The sequence below is a fragment of the Pogona vitticeps genome, chromosome 3 (assembly GCF_051106095.1).
Source record: "Pogona vitticeps strain Pit_001003342236 chromosome 3, PviZW2.1, whole genome shotgun sequence".
Lineage (NCBI taxonomy): Eukaryota > Metazoa > Chordata > Lepidosauria > Squamata > Agamidae > Pogona > Pogona vitticeps.
Window position 1 is genome coordinate 11,901,395 of NC_135785.1, and position 26,960 is coordinate 11,928,354.

General features: G+C 42.8%; 1 protein-coding gene across 3 annotated transcripts in view; it reads right to left on the reverse strand.

The window, feature by feature from the left end:
* MFN1 (mitofusin 1) overlaps positions 1-26,960 on the reverse strand; it is a 40,556-nt gene that overhangs the window by 8,437 nt on the left and 5,159 nt on the right. For all 3 annotated transcript variants that reach the window (XR_012085805.2, XM_020799052.3, XM_020799051.3), the window contains exons 4-14: positions 24,464-24,626; positions 23,267-23,391; positions 19,262-19,370; positions 17,442-17,549; positions 15,194-15,347; positions 14,907-14,974; positions 11,573-11,694; positions 10,460-10,586; positions 9,596-9,700; positions 6,934-7,036; positions 5,330-5,559 (exon numbers count right to left, since the gene is read on the reverse strand). Coding sequence is in view for 2 of the 3 variants with exons in the window: in XM_020799052.3 (XP_020654711.3) it covers positions 5,330-5,559; positions 6,934-7,036; positions 9,596-9,700; positions 10,460-10,586; positions 11,573-11,694; positions 14,907-14,974; positions 15,194-15,347; positions 17,442-17,549; positions 19,262-19,370; positions 23,267-23,391; positions 24,464-24,626 (1,414 nt within the window). In the remaining variant the exon portion in view is untranslated. The remainder of the gene's footprint in view (positions 1-5,329; positions 5,560-6,933; positions 7,037-9,595; positions 9,701-10,459; positions 10,587-11,572; positions 11,695-14,906; positions 14,975-15,193; positions 15,348-17,441; positions 17,550-19,261; positions 19,371-23,266; positions 23,392-24,463; positions 24,627-26,960) is intronic.

Here is a 26,960-nt window from a genome sequence, read left to right on the forward strand (position 1 = left end):
AGAGCTATTTGAGACGTTGGAGGCAGCAAATGCAAAAGCTGTATTATCCGTGTCTGCTATACAGCCTTGCTGCGGAAACTTCATCCTCCGAGTCCTCCTCGTCCTCATCAGAATCCTCCAATGAGAGTTCGACATCGTCGGTACCGTCCTTCCCTGATATCAGGAGGAAGAGGCACCGATCGGTACCAAGGGAACCTCCGTTACTGGAGATGCCTGAACATCTATGGACCTCCCAGGTCCCGATACTCCCGCGGGCTCCGGTACCGAAGAAAGAGATCATCTCCTGATACCAAAAGACATAAGAAGAGATGGTACCATGAAGCCTCCCTGGTACAGGAGGTTAAAACATGCTGGTACCATGCCTTGGTACCAAGCAGAAGGCTAAAACATGCTGGTACCAGGAGGTCAAAACATGCTGGTACCATGCCTTGGTACCAAGTGGAAGGCTAAAACATGCTGGTACCAGGGGATTAAAACATGCTGGTACCATGCCTTGGTACCAAGCAGAAAGTTAAAACAGGCTGGTACCAGGAGGTCAAAACATACTGGTACCATGCCTTGGTACCAAGCAGAAGGCTAAAACATGCTGGTACCAGGGGATTAAAACATGCTGGTACCATGCCTTGGTACAAAGCGGAAGGTTAAAACAGGCTGGTACCAGGAGGTTAAAACATGCTGGTACCATGCCTTGGTACCAAGCGGAAGGCTAAAACTTGCTGGTACCAGGGGATTAAAACATGCTGGTACCATGCCTTGGTACCAAGCAGAAGGCTAAAACATGCTGGTACCAGGGGATTAAAACATGCTGATACCATGCCTTGGTACCAAGCGGAAGGTTAAAACAGGCTGGTACCAGGAGGTTAAAACATGCTGGTACCATGCCTTGGTACCAAGCGGAAGGCTAAAACTTGCTGGTACCAGGGGATTAAAACATGCTGGTACCATGCCTTGGTACCAAGCAGAAGGCTAAAACATGCTGGTACCAGGGGATTAAAACATGCTGATACCATGCCTTGGTACCAAGCGGAAGGTTAAAACTTGCTGGTACCAGGAGGTTAAAACATGCTGGTACCATGCCTTGGTACCAAGCAGAAGGCTAAAACATGCTGGTACCAGGAGGTCAAAACATGCTGGTACCATGCCTTGGTACCAAGCGGAAGGCTAAAACATGCTGGTACCAGGGGATTAAAACATGCTGATACCATGCCTTGGTACCAAGCAGAAAGTTAAAACAGGCTGGTACCAGGAGGTTAAAACATGCTGGTACCATGCCTTGGTACCAAGCAGAAGGCTAAAACATGCTGGTACCAGGGGATTAAATCATGCTGGTACCATGCCTTGGTACCAAGCGAAAGGTTAAAACAGGCTGGTACCAGGAGGTTAAAACATGCTGGTACCATGCCTTGGTACCAAGCGGAAGGCTAAAACTTGCTGGTACCAGGGGATTAAAACATGCTGGTACCATGCCTTGGTACCAAGCGGAAGGCTAAAACTTGCTGGTACCAGGGGATTAAAACATGCTGGTACCATGCCTTGGTACCAAGCGGAAGGCTAAAACTTGCTGGTACCAGGAGGTTAAAACGTGCTGGTACCATGCCTTGGTACCAAGCAGAAGGCTAAAACATGCTGGTACCAGGGGATTAAAACATGCTGGTACCATGCCTTGGTACCAAGCGGAAGGCTAAAACTTGCTGGTACCAGGAGGTTAAAACGTGCTGGTACCATGCTACGGTACCAAGCGGAAGACTAAAACAATATATGCCCATAAGAAACGCCTGGTACTGAGGAAGTATTCTTAAGGAAGATACTGAATACTGATGATATGAGGAAGGATACTGAAAAAGAAACCAGAAGTCCTTTTTCACTTCTGATGCTCCACTTTCTTCCACTTTCCATGACTCTGACTCTGAGTCTTCTGACTCCATGGCACCAGACCACTCCTAACCTGACCCTGCCAGACTCTGATATTTGTGATGGCTTTCCTCCATCCCTCATTTCCGAATTTCATTCATGTTCTAACATGATACAGAGAATCGATAAGGCTCTTGATTTAACAGTGCATCAACTTCAAACAGAGTCTGATAAGGTTTATGCAGATATTGATGAGGAATCAGTGCCTTCCCTGTGCTTGTCCCTTATCCCATCTTTATTCTGCTTGCTTCAGTAGACCTGGGAAAAGCCCTTCTCTGTCCCTAAAATGTCCAGGCTTGTAGAAAATCTGTACAAGACCTATGGTACCAATACAGATTTTTAACTAGGCATCCTCCTCCTTATGTGGATGTGGACGCCACACAAGCCAGATCACGCTCGAGATCTACCACACCGAGCAGCGAGGAGGTGAGAAAGCTCATCTACATGGCAGCTATGGGCGCCTACCATGTCAGCCTCTCTAACTGTGCACTACCCTCTCTTCAGGCAGCCCCAGCAGCATTTAATCCGAAAGGGCTTGCTCTCCATTAAGACGCCATGTCCCTCACTCAGCAAGAGAGTGTGATAGCGCATCACATTATCGAGGCCACCTCCAAACAACTCATGACTGGGGTAACCTTGCAAAGACACGATTGGCTAAGTTCAGCCAACATTTATGATTATGTCAGATTTGGAATAGGGGACTTGCTCTTTGATGGCTCTAGGTTATTCGATCCCTAGATGGCCTTCAAAGAATGAGGAAACCAGCATGGTCGTACAACGTTCAGCCTTATAGATCTCCGTTCTCTCTAGGAAGGCCCATTTTAGAGTTCAGCGCCTTGCCATTCAGCTCTCGACGGCGCCTCGAGTATTCACATAGGGGCCGTATTGGAATCTTGGCCGGCAAGAGCTTTTCCTTTCCCAGAATGGCATGGTTTAAATTTGTTCCCTGATATGTTGCTCCCCTCCGTTGTCTTGGATCACAGCCCATCAGGCCCAAAATCTTCGGGGACTCATGATTTCCACCACATCTGTCATAAAGCCCGCGAGGCTCAAGAGGCAGTCCCTACAGCCCTGGCATCTGCCCTGTTTAACCCCATGAAAAATACGCCCTACATATGCCTCCAGATTACTTATGAGCTTGCACACCAACCCTGCTGGTAATCAACCCAGAAGACTTGGCCCTGGAAAGACTGTTTGCTCCACTCCTACCTACCTCGAGAATCACGACAGACTCCAGTCTGGTCGGATGGGACCCCACTGTACCAGTCTTCATATCTACGACACCTGGTCAGTGAAGTAAAACTTTCTCTTTTTAAAAAAATCTGGAATTGCTGGCCATCTTCAAAGCATTTCAGGCGCTCCTAACTCTCAACCTAGGCATGGCTGTCCAAGTTACTACGGATAATGCGACAGCAATGTACTACATCAACAAACAGGGAGGCACCCATTCTCTTCCTCTACTGTACCTGACTGTTCAGTTTTGGGAGTAGTGTCTAGAATTCCACATCTTTCTGTCTGCTGTGCACATCTCCGCCCAGGACTTCACATGGGCAGACCATCTGAGCAGGCAAACATACCAAATACACGAGTGATCTCTGGACCATTGCACATTCATCAGAATCTGCAAGAGATTTTTTTTTTTTTTTTTTTTTTTGGTTCCTCCCTGCCATAGATGCCCTTGCAATTGAGGTGAACAGCTAGTGTGCCATCTATCTTTCACGGCCTGGACTAGGGGTAAACTCTCAAGGAGACGCCCTCATGGTGCCCTGGAAGGGCTGCTTCATGTACATGTTCCCTCCAATACCTCTCCTACTGTGCATAATAGTGAAGATATGACATGACAATGCCACCGTGATCCTCATAGCTCCATACTGACCCATACGGCTGTGGTTCACAACACTGCTGTCTATTCCTCATCTTCTGACCCAGAATCAAGGGAAAACGTACCGTCCAGGTCTACAAGCTCTTCACCTCATGGCATGGAGAATTCCTCCTCAATAAACTCCATATTATCACACTCCCGGAAGCCCTCTACCAATCAATTCTATTTCTGCAATTGGCTGGCATTTACCAAAATTACTACTCGCTACCCTAAATGAAGAGGTTTTCCCATGGTACGGCAAACCTTTACCCTCCATGGGGCCAGTCTATACCACAGTGGACTCTTCACACTGTCCTGAGTGCCTCTCGCATTCATCGTTTGAGCCACTGACCACAATTGCTGGACGTTTGTTGACTTTCAAGGTTATTTCTTAGTTGCAGTTACTTCCAGTAGCACTTCAGGTGGATCCTCCCTTCCTACTTTGTCACCTGGACAAAGTTATCCTGTTCCCAGATGTCTCCTTCATACCTAAAGTTTCTACTGAGTTTCATGTTCGGCCGCCTATCAGTCTGCCCACTTTCTTTCCTAACTGCCTACAGATGTAGAGAGGTTTCTTCACCTGCTAGATGTTCGCAGAGCATTATCGTTCTATGTTTGCAGGGCTGTTTTTCCCCCCGCAAATCTAGTCACCTGCGCCCGGTGAATGCTCATTTTACCGGAACTTTGGCTACTTCTACAGCTTTTCCTCAAACACCTGCACAGCTGACATTTGGCCCACTTCGTCAGCCTTCATCTTTCACTATTGCCTGAATCTGCGGGCCAAGGAGGATGTCATTTTTGGACGCGCGGTCCTGTCTGCTGTTTTGCCGTGACGTCCCTCCTCCTATCAGAGGCAAGCTTGCTAATCACCCATTAGTGTGCATTCACAGAGGCCACGAAGAAGAAAGAAAGGTTACTTACCTGTAACTCTGGTTCTTCGAGTGGTCCTCTGTGAATTCACACGTCCCGCCCGTCCTCCCCTCTTTCCGTCACGGCTGTCTCACCTTAGAGCAGCAGCGGAATTTGGGGAACTGAGGTAACTGTTAGGGCGGGCGGACCATGAGGTCCTGGGGGGGCGGAGCCAAAAGTGTTACTTTAAGCTCTAGAATATTCCGAGGCCTCTGCACAAGTGCAGATTTAACCCATTAGTGTGAATTCACAGAGGACCACTCGAAGAACCAGAGTTACAGGTAAGTAACCTTTCTTTATCAGTTACTCCTTGTATGAGATCAGAAAAGAGACAAATGCTTGCACAAATAACACTCATGCATGCCTGGTGGCACAACTCCATTCTGGCTTATAGCTCCAATCTAAAATTTAGCAAAAGGTGGCATGTGCTGCTATCCGCGTGAGTTCTCCTGCTGCTGCTGGAGGCAGCTTTGAATGCACACAGCCATGCACCTGTTCCTGTCATTGAAGTAGGAAGCAGATCTTGTGCTTCAACTAGTACCCCATTCATAATGGCGATGCCACCTGCATGCAGTGGGTCAGGAAGCCAGCTATACAGGCGGCGTCACAAGCTGAATCTACTGACACAAAAACCACAGCAGCACTCACTGCCAAAGCTGGCTCTGCCATGGCCAGAAGGACCCTCTCGGTGTTTTTAGGGCCCAGGAACCGACTGACAAGGGCAGTCCAGCCCAGGGAGAATCGAAACGAGATGTCCTCTTGGAAATCCGAACAGAGGCTGTGGCAATTCAGATCATAGCTGAGGTCAAACTTCCGACACGGAATTAGCAAGTGAAGGTTTTTCTGGACATCCTGAGGCAACAAAGCCTGCAAATTTTCTAAAAGAAAAAAAGTAATTAAAATAAAGCCCAACTGATTTCAGAATGTGTTTCCATTCTGTTGTGATTATTCCAGGTATGGTATAAGCATTCATTTTAACCATTGCTAAGATTTAAAAAACAAAACAAAACAGATCAGTTAAACAAGAGAATTAAAACAAAACACCACCACCAAAAGAAAATATGCATACCATGTGCAATGTCTCACTTGGAAATCATCAAGCAGACCACCAAGAGGCATATATGGGCTTGTTCATGGCCAGTCATGAAGACCAACTGTAACGTCTGCTATAAAACACCTGCTTACCTTGAATATACTTTCTGACTCAGGTCCAGATAACAAAAATTTCAAAATTAAAGTCAGGAGATGAGTCTTGGCATGAATTTAGGGTATCATGAGGCTGGGGCAGATGTGGAGTACAAGGAGATAACATGCGTTTGAGGTATTATAAACAGGTTCTACTCCCCCCCCCATCACACACACCCCTGCTCTGTGGCTTGAATGATTTGGTAGCACAATCACTTCTCTCTGCTGTGTGTGTGTACAGACAGGCAGGCAGATACACAGACAGCAACCTTGAATGGTTTGGTAGCATGATCACTTCTCTCTGCCGTATAGACTGGGCCTCAATTCAGACTTCAGGTAAGATTTCAAAACAATGGAAGAGACAGAGAAATTGGTATTTGTGAGACTGTTTTGAAGGTCAACAGTCATCAGGACTCACATGGAAGCAGCACAGGACGTAGGGACAGCCTATCCCAAACTTAACACAAGTGGTAGCTCAAAAAGAGGAAAAGACAAATCATGCCATGTGTTGCTGATCCATACATGGAGGCACCAATGAATACCTTTACCTGAACCCAACCATGGCCTTGTACAGTCCCAGATGCCAATATGTGTGCCCTGCTGCATGAATGATCCCTCAGAGCAGTGGTCCTCCACCTTGGGCCTCCAGATGTTCTTGGACTACAACTCCCAGAAGCTTTCACCACCACTTCTGCTGGCTAGGATTTCTGGGAGTTGAAGTCCAAGAACATCTGGAGGCCCAAGGTTGAGGACCACTGCCTCAGAGCATCCTGACCAAATCCCCTTGACTAGCTGGTAGAATCAGAAGCTGACGTTCTTGAAAGAACCCCAGGGCCTGAGAACTCAGGCACTCATACGACAGAAACAAAGCAGCTTACCAAGAAGAACTGGGGCTCAGAAGAGAAGGAAAATGATAGCTTCTGGTTCAAATGGAGCTACACTGCATGGAAGGGGATAACAACAGGACAGTATGGTGTTCCTAAAAACTACAAATCTGGAGGACGGCAGTGCAGCACATATGAAGAAAAAAAATGTGGAGCCTATGTGTTCTTCAATGTAAACGTTACCAATCATTTCTTGTTGAGACTGATGCATAGACATGTTGACTTCACTGGAGCAACGGTCTGCCAAGTTCTTTCCCAAACTCGCTTCTAGGTGCTTGTTAAGTTCCTGTCATTGCAACAGAGAAAGCAAACAGTTCAGCCTATAACCAAGACGAGGGTAGTAGATACTGCAGAGCCAACAGGCTGGCAAAGTTAAGTGAATGTTCTTAAGACACACTGATGGCTGCCATTTCTAATATTCTAACAGCAGGGATCCCTCGCCATCCTCTCTCAGGCACAAGCCACTGTATGCATCACACATTTTCTGTTTCAAGGTTACTGGCAAATGCACAACATTCTCCCTTCCTGAATGTTCACCCAATGCATTGAGCAGAATGATGGACTCCCAAGGCCTTAGAGGCCACTTCCAACTCAATTATACTATGGTTCTCACTGGAAAAGGCAGACAAAAGCTTCTTACCATAATAGCAAACATGTGCCCCTCTGGCCACAAACAAAAGCAGTTAAATTATTTTGGTACATGAGGCAGACAATCTCATAAGCAACTTTCCCGATCCATGGTATTAAAAATATAGCAACAGCATTAACTGATTTGCTGCTCTTTTTTGATACACAGAATATCGTGCCCAGGAGGATTGTTTCTTTTGCTTCATGTTTACCATAGAAAGAAACAGGGTCTCCCAAGGTAGACTGAAAAATTATCAACAAAACAATTACTTCATCCTGTCCTCTCCCTTTTGCATACCTGCAACATCTAGTCTCTAAATAGCAGACTCAGTAGAAGCTTGAATTTCAAGCATTCTGAGCTTTCCATTGGCAAGTTGCTAATAACATGTCATTAAAGCACCTATAGTTTCCCCAGAAGTGCTCTTAAAAACACACAGAGAATAAACCATGCAGAATATTAACATGATTCTATTTTGCATGTGGAAGCAGGACTTAATGTCCTTGCTAAATTTAATATCTAGAACATCTTGACAATACCAACACACAAAGTCCTGATTCTTAGAGGTACTTCTGTCATCACTGATGTTGTAGCTCTCTAGCTGACCTCAATGGTACCATACAAACAACTGAAGTTCATAATCCTCTCTGATCAAAGGAATAGCCCGTGTGCTCTGCAGGACCAGGGGAGGATAATGCAAGCACTGTGTTTCTATACTCTTCACTCAAAAGACACAGTGGCCAGAATCCTACCAGTGTTGGCATAAGGTTTGTATTGCTTCCCGTGGCTTATTGCTCCTAACTGATGAGATGTCAAGGTGTGTGTTGGTTGCATGCCTGGTTGTGTGCCGTAAAGTAAAGGTAAAGGTAAAGGTTCCCTTTGACATTTAGTCCAGTCATGTCCAACTCTAGGGAGCAGTGTTTATCCCCGTCTCCAAGCCATAGAGCCAGCGTTTGTCCAAAGACAGTTTCCCTGGTCACGTGGCCAGCATGACTAGACATGGAACACCGTTACCTTCCCACCATAGTGGTACATATTTATCTACTCGCATTTACATGCTTTCCAACTGCTAGGTTGGCAGGAGCTGGGACAAGCGACGGGAGCTCCCTCCCTCGCGTGGATTCAATCTTACAACGGCTGGTCTTCTGACCTTGCAGCCCAGAGGCTTCTGCTGTTTAACCCGCAGCGCCACCACATCCCTGTGTGTGCCGTACTGTGCAACAAAGGTCCACCGGCACCCAACTCATCAATTGGCTGCAATTATACCAACTTCATGTCCACACTAATAAGAGACCAGCCATTTTCTTCCTTAAAACCAACTTTTAATGGCCCTCAGATTGCTCATAATACAGCAGGAATGGGAAAATCTTGGGCTTCCAATCTAATCCAGTCCATGGGGCCCCCCAAGCTGACCCACATAGCTTTCTTGGTAAATCCACATCCTGCATTACTCCTTCCCATTAATCTTCTTCCTTTAATTTTGGTCAGTTGATTGGCTTTCTTTCTAAACGAGCTTCTGGAATGTGTCTGCACTGACTCAGGCATTTCAGTCCTCTTGCGATCTGAACTGGTTTGCCAGTCATTCCCACAGCAGTTCAGAGCAGCAACTAGTACCAAGCGAAGCACTTCAAAACTTCAAAGATATAACTACAGACTGTTCATTCAATTCTAGAAGCCTTGTTTTGTCCTCAGCAGAGGCTGATAAATCTTTAGCTGCAAGTCTTTGAAGCATTCAGCTGTATGTTAAATGTGTGTGAAAGGATACCCGTGGGGGGGGGGGGGGGAGAATGGTAGTAGAAGCCAAAAAAATTAGTCTTTTAACCTTGGACACAAACACACAAACACACACTCCCAGCAGATAGCTTGGAACAAGTTTCTGCACAGGTAATGTGGCCCTTGGACGAAAAAAGGTTCCTCCTACAGTGTTTCTTCTGATGATTATCTTTATTAAAATCCTGGGATTCTTTATAACATTCAACCAAATAAACAGGCAGTAGTTGAAAGAAAAGCCGTAACTCTTTTGAATCCGAAAAGGTTTATACTGTACATTTCATGCCCCTCCTTATAATTTTGGCCACTTCCAGACTCTGCTTTTTAAGGTATATAAAGCTTTGTAACAGATGCAGAGGTAAAAGAAAAAAAACTACATTAAGATCAGTCTTCATATACTGTAAAAAAAGAAGGGAATAGAAACATATTTCTAGATGTGGCAAAACTTACATTTTTATATAGCTTCAAAACTTGTACAGATGGGTGGAAATCATAATTAAATTCATCTACTAAAACAGAAAGTCGACAAATTTCATCAGCCATGGCAGAAGACACCTGGAAAAGAGAGAGAATGAAGTCAACAAGGGCAGCATGAAGGATCTTTAACAAAGAAATCTGGGTTGGTTATTTAAAAAAAAAAATCCAAGATGCTTTTTAAAGATCTTTGCCTCTTCCTAATACATGCACTAAAATGGTGCTGCAAAATATTAAAAGGTTATACAGAAACTCTTTCATATCATATAATTTATGTATCTAACTTGCTACTTCTAGAGTTTGCAGTTGATTTTCATCCATTACTTTTAATAGTCTTACAGTTGTGGCTCTCTAAGGTTGCAAGCACTGTTCAGCTGTGCTACACAAGATTATTGAATTAGCTATGCTGGGAATTAAATTAAAGACCTTCTGATTTCAAGTACATGTGTCCCAACCTCCTATCTCAAATACGGCATCATTCTTTAATACCGAGGAAGGCTGGTCAGCAGTAGTTCCCACATAGGAAGAGGGGGTCAGTCTAAGATGCAGAGACCTGACTAATATTGGTCCATGGATTTCAACTTCACAGTTCACGTTCTCAGCCAACTCTGCTCTACAGATGATGAGCCCTTACTGACTTTTTACTAGAACAATCCAGTACTACAGGCCATTAAACTTGCCCAAAAGGCAGTAATTTAACTATGATTTTACTCACTAAGGATTCATGATGTTAAGCACTATCATTTTGGAAGAATGTTTCTAAAGTAATGACTTGTGGACTGAAAGGACAGCCATGATGATGATGTTCCAAGACATATACTTGAACAATCTGCAACTTACTTTGTCTGCAACTTCCTCTGCAACTTCTTTGATCTTCTTCTTAATGTCATCTGTTAAAAGGTTGAGCTGGTTTCGTACAAATTCTAACCTGTCTTTCTGTTCCTCTCGCTCTTCCATTGAATACACTCTAAAGTAGCAGAAAGACAGCTGTCAGCTTCTATATATGGCACAAGTTCCCCCAGAAATATAGTAGGGAACAAAAACTAACTCTGAGACTGATGCCATTTCTTTGGCTTTATCAGCTCAAAGCAAGACTAAGCACAAGAATATAAACCAGAGCAGCAAGTTGAAACCTCAACTATGTCTGGATTAACAATGGGGAAGGCTACTGTTTATTCTATATGACCATCCGTCTCCTGTTTTGTATGGGGTTCCTGTAGCTTCCACCACAAGAGAAGAGGGAATTTCAGCAGCTAGGGGTCTTCTCCCCTTTGCCTGGAAAAATTCCATAGCTTTTAAAGTTAAAGGAACCTTGTTCTCTGATGCATCTCTTTCTATGCTTTCCTTATAGATAAAGGAGATGTGGGAAGAAAACAACTACAGCAAAGAAGCTCCATGCGAAAACAGAGAACATGGAGACATGCACCTCCCTACACTTATGGTAGTACATGGATGCTGATCATTTCATTAAAGACCAGTGGATTTATAGCTGATACTGGAATGGTACTAGTTAATAAATACTAGATATGGAATATGCTGTACTTGCCTTGCTACATAGGCTTCCCTTGATGGCCCTGTTTAAATACTTATTCTCACATTAGAAAGGAAATAGACCCCTCTAACATGCTACTAACACCAATCTCCATCTATAACACCTGAAGTGCATACCTGAGGTTTGAGCCGCTTTGGACAAGCGGCTCAGATCTAGAGGCAATTTTTCACACTGACTTGGGACTTTAGGCTCTTAGCAAGGGTGAATAACCAATCCCATTGGGATAAGCCCCAAGTTTGTTTTTTTCTGGATTTGAAGGGACAAACCAGAACAATTCTGTACTTACCTCTTGCAGGCACAGGACTAAGAGCGGTATACCTCCTGATAAAGGGAAAAGAAGTCAATGCCACTGAGGGCCATTTCCAGCTTAGCTAAAGAAGAACACGACAGGGGAGGCCTACCTTTGGTTGGCTGCTGCCACGTTTATCCTGTCCATAATGTTTTTCACAGTATCTAGGATCTGTTTAGCTCTGATAGTGTGCTGCTCAAACTTGGTTTTCACAGCTGACTGCGAGATACACTCCTGCGAGGGGCCCAAGCCACAACACACATTACTGCAATTCCATAACCAACACACAGCTGGAATTTCAAGGACAGAAAGCATTTTTGCTGCTCTTTGTGAAAACTTAAATCTTAACATAACTTTTAAAATGGAGGAAAATACAGAGAAAAGGAAAAGAAAAACAAGACAGACTGAAATCAAAACCCACAAATTGATTAAGTCATAAATTAAGTGTTCTCCATTATGCTTCAGGTACAGTAATGTGCAAGGGATAAAAGAGTTTAAAAAGCAAGCAATTATGATCAAAGTAAATCCATGTGACATTAACCATTCATTCACCATTTCATAAAACTTGCTTCTCTGCTTCTATTCACTCACCTTTTAGATATGATAGCTTTTAGTGTACACCTAAAAGTGGAAGTGACTCAATGGATAGAAATGACACTTTTCCCCTGGAATTGGGGAACATGCCTTGTTTTAGAGTAGAATTACTGCTCTTGGAAGCTTCCAAATGGAAGAGTTTTCACTTTTCATCTTAAAGCATGGGAGTAAAAATGTGGGTTTGGAGGATTATTCCTACTGATGAGCTAAAGCAAGCCACTAGTCATTATAGTTGCAAGGCTAAAGTAATAAATTAAAACGTGGAAAGCTGCTGTCAATGAGCTACGGCACATGCTACTGGTTACCGACTGCTACTATCCTTATCTACCTATCTGATGAAGATGCTGACGTGCTTGCATTTAGTTTTACTGTGCTCAAGTTTTCAGGTCACAGTCCCACTCTACCCAGTTGATTTTGGAGTGATAAAAACAGAACAGAACAAAACAAAAGAAAAAATATATGAGAAATAATAGTTAAAAAGAATGCTTTGATCCTCGATGAAGCAGATCTAGAAATCAGCAATGAAAATGCAAGAGGTTCAGATATAAACAGCACATTGTTAGAGCCAGACAATGTGTGAAGGAAAGTCGCATTTCAAACAGGTAGAAGGTGAAAGAGTTATGATCTCACCCCCCATGCACTACACAACCAGAAAATCCATAGCAGAAAACTGTAAGAAGGAGAATAATTAGTCATGCATCAGAAAAAAATACAGAAAGTACAAAGAAGTATGCTGTCCAAGCAACATCACTCATCCACATTCTCTGGATGTACAAATGACTGTACAGAAACTTGGACTCCCCTGTAAATAACTCAGGGGCAGAGCACAGGATTCTCTATAGAAACTGTCTGGACGATCCATACCTAGCATACCTCCCTTTCAAGCAATCTTTGGAAGACTGGACTGTGGAAGATATGACAAGGCCATGGCTTTGAAGTCAAACTACTGACTTTTCTAATCCAGTTATTTTCTGCTGCCTTGTAGGGGCAACTCCGCACAGTCTCAAGGAGGGCCCCTACCCCAGCTACAGCCTCCCTTCAAACAGAAATCAGAAAAAATGATCCTAGGACTTCCTGCAGGCAGCACATGTTGGGAAGAGGCTAAATCTAAGAAGAGTTACTCTTCATATGGACTTTCAGAAAAGTTTTGGGATTTTTTTGGACTACAACTCACAGAATCCCCAGCCAGCCTGTCAACGACTATGCAGCTAGTTGGAAACCTGAGACTGCAGTCCAAAAAGTCCAACAGGCCTGTGGAGCAAAAAATACCTTTTCCAAGCATTGCGTTTAAACAGCTTAATTTTAAATAGCCATCTTATCATTCAAACAGACTTAGTAGGCTTTTTAGAAAGGCACTGCACAATAGTGCAGTATTCTTAAGGAACTAATTTTGCCAATAATTTTTTTTAAAAAAAAATTCAGAATGTTTGCTCAATGACGTTCAACATCCAGAGGCCTATACCACTGGAATGATACCACTGGAATAATTTTCTGTGGTGAACTGCTACATTTCAAGAAACTGGTGTGGACATTTCCTATCATACAACAGTTGTGCATCATGGTGTATAATAGGAAAAACCTATGCTGACATCTTAAGTTGCAGCAATTCGTCACCAAATGTTACGGCAATGGCATTAGACTGGTGGAAATGCATAATTTGTATTCATTTTAGCCAATATACATAAACTGCACTAGTGAAACGTTATTATGAGATACCTCATCTCCTAATCAAGTGGATACAATCCCAATGTACCTTTCTCTGCTGCGTCTGGTGCTAACAGCAAAGTCTCCTATATGACTGCAGACACAACACCAAACATTGGCTTCTAAGAGATCTTGCATTCATATTATGATTAAGGCAACAAAAGTTTTAAGGTCTCGTGATAATTACTATCTAATCACTCTGTGCTTTAGCAATTATTATATAGTGCCTTTCAAAATTATATATAATTATATACCTTAAATATTATACTATTATAGTACATAGGGTTGTTTTTTACTTAGGGTTACTGCTGTTGGTTTTAATATCTCTATTTTAAATTTTTTGTTTTCTATTTTACGAGTTGTAACCTACCCAGAGTAGTGCTGTGGCACTAATGGGAGCAGGATACAAAGCAAATCCATCCATCTATCCATCCATAATTCACCAAAAGCTCATATTCTGGACATATTTTCTGAATAGTCAGAACAGATTCACCCAGTTCTACAAACAACTACCATCACCAGATGTGCATTGCTTACTGACTTACATCATCTAAATTGGAAAAGGAATTTGAGTTGTTTTAGAAAAGAGGCAAATACTTTTTGATGTAGAGTACATGTATCTGCATTAAGAAGGAATCTCTCCCATTCCTTTCCTCATCAGTTTTCTCCAAAGTAGAAATATAATGTGGTTTCTACTGACCTGAGTAAAAATTACTTCCTGCCTCAAAGGACTGTCCCCAGAGATCAGAAGTGCACTCTGAGCGATTGCAATTCCCCCTTGCTTTTCCTCAACGTGATGAAAATGACTGAAACATTACAGCGTTAATTATGATCCTGTGATTGCTGAAATGAAGACTCTCTTCCGAGGCTCTGGGTTTAATCCTTCAGGATCAAAGAGATACCTACAGCCCACTCTAGGTATCTACTCAGGGACAGGCCTGGAAAGGGGCACCCGGGTTTATAAAATATAGTAATAATATCCAAGAATGTCAAGGAGATCAAGAGACAAAGTTGCAGTTTCATTTACATGCAAACAATTACCAATATACCACACTGACAACCCTGATGTAAACATGTCAGTGCAACATAAACAAACAACAGCAACAAAACCCAACACCAACTGGTTTAGTTGCTTTTGGAACGTTTACCTCAAATATCTTCTCAAAATGTTGGAACTCCTGAAATCGCGTCTGAAACCCTTCAGCAAGTGCACCACCTATAAACACAAACCAGGGCAGTGAACTTAAAATTATTGGAAGCCACAGAGGAAACAGCTACACTTTAAAGTCCAAGGGCTCTAATACCTATTTTTCAAAACAAAAAGTGGACTTCCTGGGACTTTCCCTCCATTATCTTGGTTCTTTGGCATTTGGGTTGCCTGAAGCAGACCTTGGGAGTGTTGCCCACCCGCTGCAGTAAACACACACACACACACCTCCCTCCGGCATGCCCTGGGCTTTCTGTTTTCTAGCGCTGAGGACTTCTTTGGCTGAAACAAAGAAGATGCGGTTCCGGGCCTCAGAAGCATCAACAACTTTGAGCTCATCTACCAAGAAACGCAGGCAGCGCTCCATATGCTGCTTCCGTACCTGCACAAAGACATGAGAAAGAGTATGTCAAAACAGCGTCATGTTTTGGTCTGACCAAGAGAATTTACAGGAAGAGAATGATAAATTCTGAGCAAAAAAGACACCGTCTCTCTGGGTGGAATCATATTTTGCAAGAGACACAGTGTGGTTACTAAACAAAGTGTTCTTCTATGTGAATTTGTCCTTCTTCCTCTGCAACATGTAATAAAATTGAATTCCTTGTTCTTGATGCCTTAACATGATGTGATCCCTCACATTTGTCCGTGTCAGCCATTGAGATGTCATCAGGACACAGGCAATTTGACTCCGCCGAATGACATAGTATCTCACAGCGGCAGCCTTTTCGCCATTCTGATTTGCCAAAACCGGGTTACAACTGCATATGTAGAGTTGTAATGAAATGTCATCAAAGGCAGAAGGGCTTCTTTCTCTCTTCAAAATGCTATTAGAATTGTTCAATACAGTTCTACAATCATGGGACTCTCATAAGGGGGAGCAACATAATGTCAAGGTGTGAAATCTTTTATGCATAGAGTGTTAAAAGTAATTACGGAGGGGTGTGTGTGTGTAGAAAAGGCAATCCTGAAAACCTAATATTGTGTTTTCAAAATGAGTGTTTGAACAATAGTTTACTAAAAATAACTATGAAAGAACTAGGCAGCTCTCCAGCCAAGTCTGAAGTCAAGGTCAATGTAAAATAACATTACACTGCAAAGAATCCGTTTCATTTGACCAAATTAATTCACCAGCACTTTACATCCATGGCATTTTGCCTGCCTGGCAAAACAGTACCCAAGTACGTAACGATTTGTGCAGGTACAGGGGCCAATTTAGTCAAAGCAATGGCTATTATTTGCTATAGTGGCTGTAACAGAGATTTCAATTTAAAAAATTCTGACCATTTATAGGGATCAGTAACTAACTTACTACACCAGGAAAATTCAGTTGTTTAGAGTTGAAGGGAAATGTAAACAACTGAGAGAAATATAAATTAGAGAGGCAAGAGACACAGACACACTACAGAACAAGAAGCCACACCACACACCAGATACCAACAACAGTGATACTGGGCACTAGACACCAAAGAACAGGAAGCATGTAGTAGTGCAGAGGCAGGCTTCACTTTTAGAAGCCAACAACACAATCATCATTGATTTCCCTCCACAGATGCAAACTGGCACATGGCTGGCTCGAACTGGGGAAAAATAATAATAATAATAATTTTCTGTGTGTGTCCTTAAAGACTAAGAAATGTATTTTCTTTCATATATTCTTAACTGGAAGAACTTTGATACCTCAGAGGTATATTCTTTGTATCTTCAATTTGCCTTTTAAGGCAACAAGGCTCTGCATTTTGAGAATATAATTTAAGCTTTTTAATATAGTTTTACTGAACTTTTTATGCTCCTGTAATTTTGATTGAAATCTGAATTTTATTTTTTTTGCAATTTAAGTTTTCAAACATTATTTAAGCATTTGTGCCTAGTTTTTCCATAGCTGCAAGACTTTTGGATATTTTCAACCACTTTGTTTTGTGCACATAGAACACAAAAGTAATGTAGATAAATAAAGCTTGTAGAAATTGGCAAGCTGATGTTGCCTGGAATCACTGCAACAATGAAGCAACTTTTACTTTAATAACCAGATGAATTTTTATATGGATAGAAATGGTTATATGGCTTCATTCTGGATTTTACCTTTTCTGGGATAAATCCCAGCTGTGATGAACACAGGCTTCTGATTTTCACCCCCAAGAGGTGTATAAAGGTCTCTTAGGAGTTGTTCAGCCATCATTTTCTGAACCAACATATCTGCAGCCCACAGCAGATAGAAATATGGCTCAACTATCACTTCTAACAATAGGAAATACTTGTTTCTTTGTTGAGTTCCTAGTACAGGTTTGTTTACTTACTTGAGTGACTCTAAATCATACACTACAGTTTTTGAATAGGCAATAGAAAATATACAAAGGAAACGTGATAGCAGCTTATTCTGCAATGTTAATCCGTAAGCTTTCTTTGCCTCTCAGTTGACATATTGAATGAGGCCACTTCTGTGGCCCTTGTTCAGAATAACAGAAAACCTGTAACTCACATCCTCCATATATTCAGGCTCTGATGCGGAAGCATCCCAACGGTTGTTCAGGATGAAGATATTGGGTTTAGAAAGCTTCTCGTTCACTTTGTGAAAAAAATGTTTTTCCTAATGCAGAAAGAAAGGAAGTTAGGTGAGATAATTAGAAAGGTAATGAATGAGTCTTTGAAAGAGAGCATTAAAATTTGCTGTTACTGTATTTTTCGCTCCATAAGATGCACCTGATGATAAGACGCAGCTAATTATGGAGCAAAAAACACAGTACATTGAAGGCAGAAAGGCAAGGGAAAAGGAAGGGAGATTTGAATTTCCCACCCTTTCCCCCTGCCTTTTTGCCTTTGCGGTGGCGGGGAACCGCCAGGAGGTCTCCAAGGGCTTTCCCCCAACATTGGAGGGAGCCCTTGCAGAAGTGTATTCACTTCATAAGATGCACAGACTTTTCAGCCCACTTTTTTTTGGGGGGGAAGTGCATCTTATGGAGCGAAAAATACGGTAAATAAGAAGCTAAAGGCACATCAATTGTAAATTCTTTGTGCAGATGCAGGAGATGAGATGAGAGACAAGGCCGTTCCATCAACCTTGCTGAAAGATCTGTTCCACAAGGCCCTTTCTTTAAATATTACACAAGGCAGCAGCCACTCCATCAGGCCGAAGCAGAGGGGGATGAGAAGACAACCAGAGCCATTCATCCATTACTTTTGTATCCTGCCTTTCCACACTAAGAAACTCAAGGCAGCCCACACGACTCTCCTTCTCTCTACTTTATCCTCATAGTCACTCTGTACGGTAGATCAGGCTGACAAAAACGTTACCCCCAAATCACCACCTTCATGGCCGAGTTAGAAATCCTAGTCCAGTACTCTAATGACTTTTTCATGCTGGCCAATCTAGCATCCTTGTTCAAAGACCAAGCCGTCGAACTTCTTACTCTGAACTGCTTACAAGTGGTCATTATTAGAACTACTATTTAGCTTTATGAACTGGTGTTGGTGTTTACATTTCCTGTCCATCCAACCTAGGAACTTAAAAAAATATATTTTAGACTGTTCATTAGTGCAAAAGATACAGTCACCTATTTGGAGCAGAATTCATTGAAGGTAGGCATGTTGGGAGCCTTCTCATTGGAAGAACATTAAATCAATTTTAAAATGTACTTCATTTTTTCCTCCTTGTTCTCTTTTTCACACTGAATTATTGTTTATACTTTTTCGCAAAAACTGGCAAACTGAATGAATGAGTTACTTCTACCTTTCTGTCTTATCAGCAGCTGTGTTCCAAAACAAACTGGTTGCTTTGTGACTATAATGTAAACTATCTTCCAGACTATGGTTTTTACATGTACGTTCACTTTCTCAGCAACCTCTGAAGCACTTTCTAAAAAGGACTTGTCATTTTTAGGGCAATATTTTTGTACCCCATAAACTCAGTCGTTCTAATTATTGACAGATGATGCCCAGATTAACAAAGTCACTATTAACTACCCAAAGATTGAAAGATATAGGAAGCTGCCTTATACTAAGTCAGCCAACTGGTGTGCCTAACCCAGTATTGTCAACTCTGACTGAGAGTTTCGTGGAAAAATCCTTCCGAGCCCTACCTGCATACCCTGTGGATTGAACACAGGACCTTCTAAATCTAAAGCATAAGGTTTACAATTTAGTTCCTTTCACATCCTGCAGCTCTACAATACCCTTATCCTGCCTCATGGCATTGTGGAAAAGGATTAAAATGAGGATAAGCTCTTGTACGCTGGCAGAAGGAAAGGAAAGGTACCAAAAAGTCAATTTTTAAAAAAATCAAAAAATAACAGGAGGACTTACTGTGTTCATGAGAGTTGACTCTGAATTAGCCACTAAAACAAAGACGTCAGCATCGAGGCAGAACTTGTCAATCCAGCTGTCTAACTCTGTGGTGACATCAGTGCCAGGGCTGTGGAGTGAAGTCATAAAGTTACCTGGCAGTACAACGAACTTATTTCAATTTAGAAATATGAATACACACACAGTACAGTTTGGACAATCACATCTCAATTTAGTAAGTCAAAATACAAATATGGCTTTTGGGCACGCATGCAGTCCTTCTGTCTTTGCAACTGCAAAGCAAATCCACTACGTCTTCCACTATGTGTAGTTTCCATTTGGCCTAAAAATGGAAACACTCATTGCCTACAGTTAACTGAAAGTACAGATAAGCTTTGGAACAAGACAGAATGTCGATCTATAGCTGAAATTGGGCAAAATCTTTTGACTTTTTCCAAAACTGCTAATTCTGAATATCAGATGAAATTTTTTTAAAAAATTTCATAGCAGAGGGAAGTCTGCCAGCTCAAATCAAGGAAGGAAGAAAAGGAGGCTGTGTGCCTGGCCAAAAGGCCTGTGAATATCTCATTTTTCTTCTAGAATCCTATTAGTATATAAAGGCTTATGTAACTCGCTGTGGCTAACTGATGAGTTGTCAAGGTGCATCTTGATTGTGCAATCATATGCACCTCTAGGCACATGACTGAGATGTATGCCGACACCCCATGAATTAGCCACAATTCAGTTCTGACACAAGAAACAAAGCAGCTCCCATCATACGCTGATGATGTACAATTCCTGCTTCATCTGAATGTGCTGTAAATTTAATTTCTACTAGGCAAACACCTACATTTTAGGCAATCATTTTTCAGATCTTACTTCCATATTTATGTGCATGCAGAATCTTCATGAAATAGCAAGCTATGTCACTGAACTCATAAGAAAATAAATTACCACCTAGCTGGATTCTTGCAGTGCATTAATAGATAAACTTCTTTGTTATACTTAGCACTTGCATAACATTTGGAGCGTACACATAATATTAACAGCGTAACCCTGACAACTACTTTGCCTCAGTAATGTTCCCATATTGAAAACAGGGGATGTGGGGCCAAAACAGCGTGACTTGTCTAAGGCTAAAACAAAAATAGAATAGCCAGCTCAAACAAGGGTAGGAAAAACGTTCTTTATCTCCCATGCAACAAGTCAGACTCTTTTGATGATGGCCATTACATCCCTCTGAGAAGTATGTTAACACTGGTCACAGTAAAAGTCCTTCAGGCAGAAGGTGTTTCTCGGATCCAACTTGCTCTCAAATTTGCCTGTGCTCTGTGTCACACCTCAACCACCTGGTCTTGCGAGGCACAAAAAAACTGCAAAACGCTTTCGTCTTGCGAGTTTTTTGTTGCGCGAGGCATTCGTCTTGAAAGGTACCACTGTATTAAACAGCATTGGAGAGATTATCGAGCCCTGCGGCACCCTGCAACTGAGCAGTCACAGGGCCGATACACTCTTTCCAAGCTGGACTCTCTGGGAACGGTCCCCCAAGAAGGACCAGAGAGCCAGGCAAGAGCCAGGCAACTGATTCCCAACTCAGAAAGCCGTCCCAGGAGTATACCGTGGTCGACAGTATCAAAGGTGGTTGAGATATTATGCAGAACCAACACGGACATTTTGCCCCTATCTGCCTCCCTCCATAGGTCATCAAGCAGGGTGACCAGTGCCATTTCCGTACCATGACGTGGCCTGAAGCCTGAGTGGAATGGATTCAGGGCATTGGTTTCATCCAAGAGAGCCTGAAGCTGATCAGCCTACAACTTTGCTAAGGAAGGAAATGGTGATGGGTCTATAATTGCCAATGTTGTCCGCCGCCAAGCTTAGTTCCTTCCTAATGGGCCTAATGAGTGTCTCCTTGAGGAAGACTCCCTCCTGGAGAGACCCATTAATTATTGCAGTGGCCCATTTAGTTGTCACAAGTCTGGCTGCTTTGATTAGCTAGGCCAGGCAAGGGAGGAGGTGGTAGCATGGCAGTGATCAAGTACCTTGTCAACCTCAAGTGACATCACCAGCTGAAAGTGAGTAATTCTCATCAGACAAGACAGTGCACTGGATGTCTTGGCTCGATCGACTGGTTTCAAATAGGGGGTTAGGTCCCGGCGGTTGGCCTCTACTTTAGCTTTAAGTGTTGCAAATTGGTCAGATGAGATACTAGGGGGAGGCCAATCACTGTGATCAATTCCGGATAAATCGTGTCTATGAGGGATAATTCCACCTACTGGTTGGAAGCTTCGCTTATCCGGACAGTGATGTAAGCTTTCTTTGAAGCTTTATCTTAGAAAGGTAAAGGCTGGACGCAATCCTAACAGCTTTTAGGTTATTTTATGTCGGGTTCCGCCTCCAAATGCTCTCCAGTCTTCTCCTGTTCTGCTTCATAGCTCTGGTTAAACCAGGGTGCTGGTTGAGCTCTGCAATGGAGAGGATGTTCAGGAGTGACCGTGTCTACAGCCCTGGTGGCGGTGAACCAGGCATCAACCAGAGCCTCAACAGGAGTGCCAGCCAGATCAATCGGTATCCCTCACATGGAGCCCTGGAATCTTATGGGATCCAGTAGCCTGCAAGGGTGGACCATTAAAATAGGTCCCTGCTCCCCGCAAGGGGGAGGAAGGAGCCACTGTGAGGTTGCATTTTTTTAGGTGGTGATCAGACCATGATAAGGGGACGGACACAAGGTTAGTCACCCTTGGACCACACTCCCTCTGCTCAGAAGAGAACATATGACCACCTACGTGGGTGGGGCCGTTAACATGTTGGGACATGTCCAAGGAAGCCATGGTTTCCAAGAACTCAAGAGCCAGACCGGAAACCACCTCCACATGGATGTTGAAATCACCCAAGACGAGTTGCCTCGAGGATCCCAACAGAGCCATGGAGATGAAGTCCACCAGCTCCAGTAAGAAAATAGCTGGATTGCATGGAGCACGGTATATCAGCAAGATCCCAATACCATCTCTGGCTCCAATCAACACGTAGAGGGCCTCCAGACCAGGCATCATCACAGCAGAGAGCCTGACAACCCCTAGAGTGGTTCTATAAACAATGGCCACACACACACACCTCGTTCCCCCCCCCCCGGTCTACCCTGTTGCTGGACAGCACAACCGGGAGGACAGGCAAGAGACAGAAGAATACCCCATCACTGTCCATCCAAGTTTCGGTTATGCACCAGGTCTGTATCCTCCTCCATAATAAGATCGTAGATCAGCTGGGACTTATTGGATACAGATCTGGCATTCAACAACACCAGTTTTAGAGCAGAGAGGGCGATTAAGCTGGTTACCTTGAGCCTGACAGGCGGTCACAGAGCCAGAACAGTGGACAGCCTTCAAACATCTGTCCACTGTTCTTCTGGACCGAGAGGCTACTGTTCCAACGCCATAATTATTTTTCAGCTAAAAAAAAAAACCTCAGTGATCCATGGAAGAGAACATGCCAAGTTCAAAAATCACTATGAAAATATAAAATATACCAATAAAAAAAAAACTAGCCTAGAATAAGTTTTAAAAATAGCAGCTGCTGCCAAGTAGAGTCTAGTGTTCAACAGTTTATGCAACAATAAACCTGTAAAACTTTAAAGGTACCTAACCACAAGACATTAGAATTTGTCCCTCTTCTCAAATATTTTTCATAAGCTTCCTCTCTGGAAGTCTTTCTTCCTAACCCATCTGGCAGACCTTTGATATTTTAAAAGCTGAACATGACTAAATTTGAAAGTGGCAGTGATCATTCTTGCATTGTCCCTTCTCTTGTGCAAGCACCTATCTAAAATTTGTCCAGCTGCCAGATTCCCTTTATTAAGCTTGGTCATGGGACCTCCTCTCGTTCCAGCTGTCTTCAAGCCAGCCTCTCTGCAGCAGCTCAGCCTTTAGAGATGAGAATACAGCCAGGAGCAAAACTGTGGCTAAAGGGAAGATCTACTGCTTAGCGGCCGCTTTTATATGCCAAACAAAAATGAATAAATAACTGTACCTGTCCACTAGCACCAAGTCGTCTCTCAGAAGGGCACACTTGGCTTTAGGCCAAAACACATGCACCAGGCAGCCAGCCTCCAAGTTTTTATCCATATGGAGAGCATGGGCAAGCTGATTAACAGTCTGCAAAGGAAGTTCACAGGTTAGAAAGAGGTCAGCCTTGCAGAGATGGGATGGTGACGTAAAGGTACAATTACTTAAAAGGCTTTTAAAACAGGGGTGGGCAGACATCAGGGCTGCAGGGTCTACTTTGTGCTTTTTAAATTATCATTAAAGTAGAACCTCCAGATACACCAACAGGTTTCTGGTGCAAAGGACACATACTTTGAATTACAAAATTCTTAGCAGAAATATGTTTTTAAGTAGCAGTTGAACAGAGCTCACATTCCTTCCGCACAGAATTCTATTCCTTGGTACTCTGCTCTACTCTTTCTTCATGTTGGCAGAATAATGTAGAACAAGCAGGAAAGACAGTCACTTCTTTTAACAACTGGAAGCCAGAAATCTACGCCCTTGGAAATTACAAAGATTGCATCTATTGTTTTTCCTCAGCTTTCATTTACCAACAATGAAAAAGGACTTTCCTCTTGTGAATCCTGAACGCTTTTGTGACTTCCTGTCCTTCCTTCTGTAGCCCCATTCCCAATTCCAAGAACAGACAATGGGGTGAACACAGATCCAAATTAACCAAAGTTTAACCAAGATTCAGACACATTATCATGGTTCTTAGATAACATACTTTGTTCTTTCTAAATATACCATATTTTTCCATGTATAAGACGCCCCCCATTTTCTAACCCCAAATTAAGAAATCTAAGTGGGGCTTAGCAAGTGTAGGGGGAAAGGGATCAAAGCACTGCAGGATCACTTTGATACCTGCTTTTCCCTCCACTTGTGTTTGTTCTCTCCTCAGCTTACTTCTGTGTATACGGCGACCCTCAATTTTTAGTCTAAAGATTTTAGACAAAGGTATAGGTATTTCTTTCATTGTAGCATTATTCGGATATTTTTCAGAACATACTTAAGACAGATCCTTAATATTCTGAAACACATCTTAAAATCTTTGTGCACCAGCTATTGGAGGCTACTTTGAATAATCTAGAGAAGCATCCTGTGGGAAATTAATGTAACGCTATGAATGTTTAGGAATAAGGAAGCAGTGCGACACATTCAAAAACCTTTCCCAGACACATACCTTGACACTCTTCTTTTCATCTGACCCTTCAGTCATGAGGTAAGCCTTATCACCATCTGTTCCTTCCACACTGAGAAAACAGTTGGTTGTGTGCCCAATGCCACTGGGGAGGACTCTGTCCCACAGCATTGCGTTGATAACCGAACTCTTTCCACTACTGGTTCTAGAGAGGGAAAGGAAGGACGGTGTTAGAATACTCTTTTAAACTCTGTACTTTTAGGCAGATCTGTGAGCACACCATGTGAAAAGAAGGCAACCCGCGGAACTTCAAATTCTATAGCAATCGAGAACTCCCAGAAGTACAAGCGGGATTCCAAAGGGGCAGAGGAACTCGAGACCAAATTGCTAACTTGTGCTGGATTATGGAGAAAGCCAGAGAGTTCCAGAAAAATATCTACTTCTGCTTCATTGACTATGCAAAAGCCTTTGACTGTGTGGACCACAGCAAACTATGGCAAGTCCTAAAAGAAATGGGCGTGCCTGACCACCTCATCCATCTCCTGAGAAACCTATATGTGGGACAGGAAGCAACAGTTAGAACTGGATATGGAACAACGGATTGGTTCAAAATTGGGAAAGGAGTACGACAAGGCTGTATATTGTCACCCTGCTTATTTAACTTATATGCAGAATACATCATGCGGACAGCTGGACTGGAGGAATCCCAAGCTGGAATTAAGATTGCAGGAAGAAATATCAACAGCCTCCGATATGCAGATGATACCACTCTGATGGCGGAAAGTGAGGAGGAACTAAAGAACCTTGTAATGAGGGTGAAAGACGAGAGTGCAAAAAACGGTCTGAAACTCAACATCAAAAAAACTAAGATCATGGCCACTGGTCCCATCACCTCCTGGGAAATAGAAGGGGAAGATATGGAGGCAGTGACAGATTTTACTTTCTTGGGCTCCATGATCACTGCAGATGGAGACAGCAGCCCCGAAATTAAAAGACGCCTGCTTCTGGGGAGGAAAGCAATGACAAACCTTGACAGCATCTTAAAAAGCAGAGATATCACCTTGCCAACAAAAGTCCGAATAGTCAAAACTATGGTTTTTCCTATAGTGTTGTATGGAAGTGAGAGCTGGACCATAAAGAAAGCTGACCGCCGAAGAATTGATGCCTTTGAATTGTGGTGCTGGAGGAGACTCTTGAGAGTTCCCTGGACTGCAAAGAGAACAAACCTATCAATTCTAAAGGAAATCAACCCCGAGTGCTCATTGGAAGGACAGATCCTGAAGCTGAGGCTCCAGTACTTTGGCCATCTCATGAGAAGAGAAGACTCCTTGGAAAAGACTTTGATGTTGGGAAAGTGTGAAGGCAAGAGGAGAAGGGGACGACCGAGGATGAGATGGTTGGACAATGTCATCGAAGCAACCAACATGAATTTGACACAACTCCGGGAGGCGGTGGAAGATAGGAGGGCCTGGTGTGCTCTGGTCCATGGGGTCACGAAGAGTCGGACACGACTAAACGACTGAACAAACAAACAAAGAGATCAATGAGGTGACAAAAATTGCGTACTTTAGATTGATTTCTCTTATTTTGCATTATTCCATAATTACTTTCCACCGGTTTGTACAATTTATTGTGATTTTGATAATCATGGGAGGGACAAAGTTCAAGGCAGGACACTGGAACCCTGCTTCAGTAACTGGAGATTTACTTAGCAACTCTCCTGAGAACTAGACTTTCAAGCAAAGCTTCACCCACAAACAGATAATTGTTTTTAAATGAAAGCAGAGAATTGCTGGAAGCAGTATTATGAACCTAACAGCACACTCTGTGTTGTTCTTCTACATCCTGCAGGAATCACTACACAAACACAGTCTTGTTTCTCGGTTTTTTTTAAAGTCAGCCTCATCTTTCAACTTCAGGGTTTTTTCTCAAGGTAATTTTCCTTTCCAAATTGCAGCTCTCTCCCTCCCCTATTTCCCAGTACAGCTCTTTAGGAAAGAAAAGAATGCTTTATCCAATTCAGTCCCTGGCACCACCTTTCACAGACAGTGGAGTCTTGGGAAAAGAAGACAGATAAAATCAAGCAAGGAACGGGTCTCCTGCAGAAAACAGTAAGGAAAATGTAATTGTGAATGAGGAGGCCTGTAGTTCAAATCTTACCATAAGTTCAGCAGGTGCTCTGCACAACCCAAGTTTCACAACCAGAGTCTCCCTATGTAGACTACACCTGCTTGTTTCAGGGGAGTTAACAGAACAATATTATGTGAAGTCTAAGTGTCACCATCCAAATTTTTTGTGCCATGCATTTCAATGAGCTTAAATCGCTTCAATGGGAGTGTAAGGAAATGGAAGGAAACTGGGAATTGTAGTTACTCTAAGATGGAGTCTTGTTAGGTTTTGTGTAAGAGGAATTCAGAAAGATGTTTTTCATGAGCTTGTTATGCAGAGTTGCTTGTCAAGCAGAGTTGCTTGTCAAAGTCACAAGGTCGAACAGTCCAGAGAGAAGAGACGCAACAAAAACCACTAAATGGGAGAAGAT